This window comes from Pezoporus wallicus, unplaced genomic scaffold (genome assembly GCF_028554395.1).
Source record: "Pezoporus wallicus isolate ANWC-B61680 ecotype Strahan unplaced genomic scaffold, APGP_CSIRO_Pwel_v1 contig_161, whole genome shotgun sequence".
Taxonomy (NCBI): Eukaryota; Metazoa; Chordata; class Aves; order Psittaciformes; family Psittacidae; genus Pezoporus; species Pezoporus wallicus.
The window spans coordinates 1606778-1615144 of record NW_026642654.1 but is presented as its reverse complement, the minus strand read 5'-3'; the positions used below and the strand labels follow the sequence as shown (position 1 = coordinate 1615144).

The 8367-nt window shown below is 41.1% G+C and overlaps 1 protein-coding gene across 1 annotated transcript; it reads left to right on the top strand.

The window, feature by feature from the left end:
- Positions 1-1195: 1195 nt before the first annotated feature.
- On the top strand, positions 1196-3361 carry KCNS3 (potassium voltage-gated channel modifier subfamily S member 3). The gene has a single exon (XM_057431900.1). It carries the CDS (start codon positions 1249-1251, stop codon positions 2731-2733), a length of 1485 nt encoding a protein of 494 aa, XP_057287883.1. The 5' UTR covers positions 1196-1248; the 3' UTR covers positions 2734-3361.
- The last annotated feature ends 5006 nt before the right edge of the window (positions 3362-8367 follow it).

Below are 8367 nucleotides of genomic sequence, written 5' to 3'. Positions count from 1 at the left end.
AATGCTTAAGTGTCAGAGATCAAAAAAAATTTGCTCTCCTTGTGGTCAGAAGTTATACATAATCTCATGACAAGTGTAAGAACTGCCAATTTTGGCTTGTAGACAACTGTTCCTTAGAAGGAAAGCAAGAGTTAAGTTCTGAAAAATTTAACTTATTTTCTAGTAACTATATCTGCCTTTTGAATTAAGTTTCAGGTGAATGTTTTAACTTACAGTAAAGTATGGAAACATTGAAATGTCCTTCTGTCTATCTGCAGGTATCCATAGTTAACTTGCTGAGGCAAAATTACTGTGGAAGTCTCTGGAAGCCCCTGGAAGCCTCTCTGTCCAGAAATGACTTTTAAACACCAACTTTTCAGCATTGCTTTTGTGGTTATGTCTATGCTGTGGCAGAATAGGAATTTCTTCTGGAACTGACCAAGATTGAAGAGGGCTGTGACAATACAGGTGAGTAGGAAGTCAGGTGCAGATACCCAGATACGTACGAGACAGAACGCTGAAGTCAGAAATTGGAAAGCTTCAAATGCACATTTGATATCTTTTCAAGAATACAGAATGCTCTGCTGTGGGTGACTCTAGAAAGAAATTAATTGCTATGACAGCAGAAGTAATTGCAGTCCACATTCAAGCAGCTAATGTTGAAAGTAGTGGGTTATAAATTGCAACATTATATACATCAATGCAATTCTACTTGCATCATAATTGAGAGGCACCTGCTCTTATGCTTTGGCCTAAATGTGTTGAAGATGTCCCTGCTCATTGAAGGAGGTTGGACTAGATGACCTTTAAAAGTCCCTTATAACACAAAACAGTCTGGGATTCTATGAAATGTTTTGATGGATTGATAAGTTTTCTGTCTTTAGTTTTAACATTTTTATCATAGTAAACTTATTTCATGATTATTAATTTTAATATGATAGTAGACTCGGACTGATTTACTGATGAATTAGGCATTCTTCTTCCATACTAGAAAAAATTATGGAGAGTAAACAGAACCTGTTGATTTAACATTTGCTAAAGCTGTGTTAAGCCATAAACCTGATTTAAATGTGCTTTTGTGAAATGCTGAATAATGGTATTCGTTACTTCATTTCTTTTTTTTCTTACAGCATTTCACAGTAACCAGACATGGAAAAAACGATGTGGTGCAAGAGCAAAACTGAATTAAGTGCTCTAATAATACCTTATATTCTTTTCAGGTTCAATGTAATCTCATTGGGCACCAGAAGTGGAACTCATCTTTTCAAAATGGTTTATGGTGAATTTTTCCGCAGACCTGGCAAAGATGCAGAACTTATCAATTTGAATGTGGGTGGCTTTAAGCAATCGGTGGATCAAAGCACCTTGCTCCGATTTCCCCATACCAGACTTGGGAAACTTCTCAAATGCCATTCAGAAGAGGCTATCCTAGAGCTGTGTGATGATTACAGCGTTGCAGACAAGGAGTATTACTTTGACAGAAATCCTTCCTTGTTCCGATATGTTCTGAATTTTTACTATACAGGTAAACTTCATGTCATGGAAGAACTTTGTGTCTTTTCCTTCTGCCAGGAAATAGAGTACTGGGGGATAAATGAGCTGTTTATTGATTCCTGCTGCAGCAATCGGTACCAAGAAAGGAAAGAAGAAGGTCCTGAGAAAGACTGGGATCAGAAGAGCAATGACAGAAGTATAGACTCCTCTAACGAAGAATCATCCATATTTGATAAAGAGCTGGAAAAGTTTGACGATCTGTGTTTTGGTGAAATAAGAAAGAAGATCTGGGTCAGAATGGAAAATCCAGCATACTGCTTATCTGCCAAGTTAATTGCTGTGTCGTCCCTGAGTGTTGTCCTGGCATCAATTGTGGCCATGTGCATTCACAGCATGCCAGAGTTTCAAAGGCTGGACGCCAATGACAGGGAGATTGAAGACCCTGTGCTGGAAGCTGTGGAGATCACGTGCATCATCTGGTTCACTGCGGAGCTAGTGATCAGGCTCATCACTGCTCCAAGTCAAAAGAAGTTCTGGAAGAAACCACTGAATATCATTGATTTTGTCTCTGTTATCCCATTTTATGCCACGTTAGCTGTAGACACGAAGGAAGAAGAAAGTGAAGACATAGAAAACATGGGGAAAGTTGTTCAGATCCTGCGGTTAATGAGGATATTTCGCATCCTGAAACTGGCCAGGCACTCTGTAGGACTGCGGTCTTTAGGTGCCACTTTGAGACATAGCTATCAGGAAGTTGGACTTCTGCTTTTGTTTTTGTCTGTTGGGATTTCTATTTTTTCAGTGCTTGTTTACTCAGTGGAGAAAGATGATGACTCATCAGAACTGCAAAGCATCCCTGTTTGCTGGTGGTGGGCAACCATCAGCATGACCACTGTTGGTTATGGGGACACTTACCCAGTCACTCTTGCTGGAAAGCTGCTCGGCACCCTGTGCATTATCTGTGGGATACTAGTGGTAGCACTTCCAATCACCATTATTTTCAATAAGTTTTCTAAGTACTATCAAAAGCAAAAAGATATTGATCCAGACCAATGCAACAATGATCGCAAAGAGAAATGTAATGACCTACCTTATTTTAATATTAGGGATATTTATGCAAAAAAGATGCACTCCTTCATTTCTAGCCTTTCTTCAGTAGGAATTGTAGTCAGTGACCAAGATTCAACAGATGCGTCCAGCATCCAAGATATGGAGGATGCTTATAACACAGCATCTTTAGAGAATGGTACAGGAAAATGAGCAGTGTTCTCTTCATTTCTCTTCTGATTCTTGGTAAATGTGGATTTATAAACTTCGGTGAATTTATTAAGAGCAGTTAATTCTCAGGGTACTTAACTCTCAGCCATATTTGGACATTCTTTGCTCTGAGTATGCCATAGAAGCGTCATTGTTTATATGAGGCTTTAAAATATGCCTCATATGGTGGTTTAGTCTTTACACAATTAATGTTATGCATTTTTTGGGGAGAAGGAGTCAGGAAAACAGTTTTACATGTGAGGTCAGTGTTTGTTTGGTTTTGTGGAAACAGTTTTTGTTTGGTTGGTTGTTTTTCCCCTGCAGCAATCTGATAGCTTATACAGAATCTGCTTTTATAATTTGCTGCTCTTCAGGTAGAGATATATTAAAAATATGTAAGAAATATCACATAAGTTGGTGAAGTTTTTACCTACAAATACATCAGGAAAAAGAAGGAATTATGTACATGTAAAACTGTGCTCACTAACACACTGATGTGATTTTGGAGTTGGGAACCCATTTCCTATGTTGCAGAAAATATATTGGTACATATTGTTTTTACTCCATGGAAGCATAATATTTATGAATTTCTTTCCAAAAGCACAATACCTATTTAGTTTTTTAAAATAAATTTTTCCCATAATGCCCAGCATGGCCAAGCTCTGTCAGGTCCTACAGGATGTACATTGCAAGTCTCAGAATGAAGTGTCTGGTATGGGGAGGGTAGGAGCTTAATGGCACCTCTTCTTCCATTGCAAACCTGAGTGATTCTGATGCCAGGAGAGGACCCTCTTCTGATTAAGACCAGCCTGGTGGCTTCCCCAGAGGCTTTGTTCTGTGTGCACTGAATCAAACATCTGAGGTGGTCTTTATAAGTTATTGCTCCCTGCTGTCACCACTACTCATTTGCTCGAGGTTGCTGCCTCAGTATGAGCAAATGCAAGCAGCATCTTGGCTGCGCTGGTTCTCAGCCCAGGGCTGTAATGCCAAGCAGCAGAGATGTGTGGACATACTCTCCTCTATCATACCTATCGGAGGTGTAGGGTGGGGCACTCGTATGAAGCTATTTCAGCTCCTTTTTCTAAAGCTCATCTGTTGGTGATGGAAACTTTCTTGGTTTGTACTATGGGCTGGAACATTGCTCATTGCCTGGCAAAATGCCGCAAGCTCTGTGCGTTCCTCTCCAGGGTTTTCTTATGCAACCAGCTAATCCTGCTGTGGTTCAGACTGGATCTTCTAGGGCTACTTGAAAGGAAAGGCAGCTGTTGAGCCAGGAGTACTGGAGAAACTCAAGGTTCTTGCAGAAATCCATAGTGTTTTATTTTCTTTCATTTGTTTAGCAACTAAATAAGATTGCTGGACAATGGAGAATCAAAGATGCTGTGATGTTGATATTTTCCTTAAATAGAGGCTTTTTTTTTTTTTTTAATTGCGCTAAGTGCTGAAAACCTTACTGAGTTTCTACTCAAGGCAGATCAAACTCATTAGAAGCTGATACTAAGACTGAGTAAAACCAGAAGATGGCAATCAATATTACTGTCTGCAGAGGGATAATTTTTCAGGTTTTCTAATGATTCCCCCCCTCAACTCCTCTCTCTTCAGACCCCATCTGGAGTACTACATCTAGCTCTGGGTCCCTAGTATAAGATGGACATGGATCTGTTGGATTGAGCCCAGAGGAAGTTGCAAAGATAATCCGAGGGCTGGAGCACATCTCCTATGAAGACAGGGTGAGAGAATTGGGCTTGTTTAGTGTAGAGAAGAGGAGGCTTTAGAGCAGCTTCCAGTACCTAAAGGGGCCTACAAGAAATCTCGAGAGGAACTTTTTACAAGGGCGGGTAGGGATAGAACAAAGAAGGATGTCTTTAAGCTGAAAAAGGGGGGATTTTGATGAGATATTGGGAATCAGTTCTTCACTATGAGGTGATGAGGCACTGGCACAGGTTGTTCAGAGAAGCTGTGGCTGCCCTATCCCTGAAAGAGTTCAGGGTGCAGTTTGATGGGGCTTTGAGCAACCTGATCTAGTGGAAGGTGTCCCTGCCCATGGCAGGGGTTTGGAACTAGATGATCTTTAAGGTCCCTTCCAATCCAAACCATTCTATGAGTCTGTTATTCTATGAAAAACAAATAGGGTGGATCAGCCTATACCTCAGAAATAGATGTCCCTCAGGACTGCTGTGCACCAATATTGTGATGTGGGACTTAAAGAGGCTATTTTGGGCTTTAGAGAGACTTCAAAATTTGTCTTATTACTTGCAAGTGTTCTAAATGTATGCGATGCTTGACAGATAATTAAGGTTAATTTATCCCATAGTTAGTGCAGGAATACGAAAACGGAAAGATAGCCTAAATGTGTTTTGTTCTCACTGAACAAGTAATGTTACAAAGATGTAATGATACAAAATATTAAATACGTATATGTGTATAAATCTAATAGGAACGAGCAGAATAACAGCATAAAAATTACTGTCTGTCTAAAGAAACTCTCTTGGTAGTCTCCATATAAAGATACATTACAGTGCTACTGAAGTTCAAAAGCAGAGAAAAATATTGGAACAAAAAAGGTAAGAAATCTGTATTAAATAATTGAGAAAAGCCTGCTACTGAAAAAATCTTGGTTTATAGATCAAGCATTACCCAATGATCACAGAGTATACAAATTTTATATTAAATTTTACAGACTGGTAATATGTCATTAAATTATTAAGGTCTTGATCACACACATGAATCAGTATTAAGGCTGTGACACTGTTTAAGTTCCTCTGACTTTCTTTGTGCGTAGATACAGCTTGTTTAAAAAAAAAAAAAACAACAAAAACCCAACAAAAAAAGCCCCCAAACCAGCCAGACGTGAGGTGTCTTCTGGAACATATCAGAAGGTAAAGTACATACCCATGTATCATGCAATGCATGTCATTTTGATTTCCATGATGAGATCGTGGCTTTTTTTCAAATCAGTTGTATCTTAAAAAATTGTTTTGTTTTCTGTTCCCTTTGTTTGAGAAAATCGAGCATGTTGGTTTCATGTAAGGATAACTGGGAGCAAGATTGCTTCTCCACTCAGCTACTCTGTTTCAGACCCTGAAGCACAGAAAAGGTTACTGTTCAGATATGTCTCATTTTCTATGGTAGAGATTTGTCTTTATGCAAAACTGTTTACTGTCATGTTATTAGTTTCTTTGTCTTGATAGCAAACACTTCCCTTTCCATATCCAGTATTTGTGCAGTAGTGTTCATCTTTGAAGTGGTTTTCCCTAGTGTAGCATGGAAAGGCACCACTGCACTGCATTGCATTTCCGTGTTTGAGTAGCTTCCCACTGGCAGGGGCTGTCACCCACCTGCCCACAGCTCATGCCTTGCTGCCACCATTTTTTTGGATTGTGTCAGAAGAGGGAAAAGGCCAATATAGAGGAATGAGAAAAGAGAAACAGGAGAAGTTAGGAAGATGTTAATAAAAAGGGATGATGGAAGAGCCTGAGAGGATCTTAGAAAAAAAGAAAAGAGACAGAAGTTGACAGAAAGAGTCCTCACTTGCTTTCACTTATTTCCTCTTTTTTCCACCCATGCTTTTCTTCCCTTTACTCTCTTTCTGCCTCATATCCCTTCCTGTTATCACCCTGTTCTGCCTTCCCACCCAATCTGTATTCCAGCCGTCCTGTTCCTGTCCCAGAATGAGTGTCTCAGCCAAGAAAGGCATGTTTCATGTACTTGGATGGCAGCAGGGAGAATTTAGCTAGGGTGAAATTAGTGATGACTCCTGCTGTGTATATGATCAGTCATTAAAATACGTATGGGCTGTACTTTTTTTCTTAGAAAATTTACAACCTGGCTCAAATTAATAAGTGTAAATACGAGCTAAATAAACGACACGTGTGTCAGGCCTGTAAACTAAATATTGCTTACGACTTAGGTAGAAACTAGTGTCAGGCACCATACTTTGAAATACTACCCTTTAAAAGCAGATTCCATGTCTATTCTTATGCAGACAGTTTGGTGTCTGGGAATGCTGAGAGCATCACATAGATTTGACTGGCAAATCATAGAATAGTTAGGGTTGGAAAGGACATAAAGATCATCTAGTTCCACCCCCCGTGCCATGGGCAGGGACACCTCACGCTAAACCATATCACCCAAGGCCTTGTCCAACCTGGTCTTGAACACTGCCAGGGACGGAGCATTCACAACCTCCCTGGGCAACCTATTCCAGTGCCTCACCACCCTTTACAGTAAAGAATTTCCTCCTTATATCCACTCTAAACTTCCCCTGTTTAAGTTTGAACCCATTACCCTTTATCCTATCACTACAGTCCCTAATGAAGAGTCCCTCCCCAGCATCCCTATAGGCCCCCTTCAGATACTGGAAGGCTGCTACGAGGTCTCCACGCAGCCTTCTCTTCTCCAGGCTGAACAGCCCCAACTTTCTCAGCCTATCTTCATACGGGAGGTGCTCCAGTCCCCTGATCATCCTCGTTTCCCTTGTCTGGACTTGTTCCAACAGTTCCCTGTCCTTTTTATGTTGAGGACACAGAACTGCACACAATACTCCAGGTGAGGTCTCACAAGAGCAGAGTAGAGGGGCAGGATCACCTCCTTCGACCTGTTGGTCACGCTCCTTTTGGTGCAGCCCAGGATACAGTTGGCTTTCTGGGCTGCAAGTGCACACTGAAGCCCGTTCATGTTAAGTTTCTTACCGATCAACACTCCCAAGTCCTTCTCCGCAGGGCTGCTCTGAATCTCTTCTCTGCCCAACCTGTAGCTGTGCCTGGGATTGTTTCAACCCAGGTGTAGGACCTTGCACTTGGCATGGTTAAACTTCATGAGGTTGGCATCAGCCCACCTCACAAGCATGTTGAGGTCCCTCTGGATGGCATTCCTTCCCTCCAGGGTATCAACCGAACCACACAGCCTGGTGTCATTGGCAAACTTGCTGAAGGCACACTCAATCCCACTGTCCATGTCAGCGACAAAGACGTTAAACAAGACTGGTCCCAACACTGATCCCTGAGGGACACCACTCATTACTGGTCTCCAGCCGGACATTGAGCCATTGACCACAACTCTTTGCGTGCGGTCATCCAGCCAGTTCTTTATCCACTGAGTGGTCCATCCATCAAATTGATGTCTCTCCAATTTAGAGACAAGGATGCCATGCAGTACATGGGCTCATGGTGTACCAAAGGCTTCTGACAGGCTGCTGTTTATTAATACATTTATTCATTTCCAAGCATTCCTGACTTCTAGAGCAAGTGACAGGAAACCACTAAGCTGTGGAGAGTTTTTCTAGGTTTTTTTGATTAGCTGACAGTGTTTGTGAAGCTGCTAATACCTCTTCTTCCAAAAGAGGATATTTCTCAGACAAAATCAGAATAACCCTGTACTAGATGTGCTATTTATGACTGATAGCAATAGCTTGGTTGCGGTCTGTAAATATTGCTGTCTAGTGCCGTATAGCTGCAGTGCTGTTGCTTGTATTTCTGAAATGTTTATGCTCTGTCAATCAAGAGACAGCAGATGCCATTAAAATCATCTTAGCACTTTCCTGCTGTACAGTAATTGCAGCATCTCTTTGAAGCGTAGCAAAATGTCCTGACTTGCTGAGACCTCTTTTTCAATTTCTTGTGCAGTTGCAGTTATTTT

Bases quoted from the DNA above. Each gene is read 5' to 3' on its own strand.
- KCNS3 (XM_057431900.1), top strand. From the start codon at position 1,249: ATGGTTTATGGTGAATTTTTCCGCAGACCTGGCAAAGATGCAGAACTT.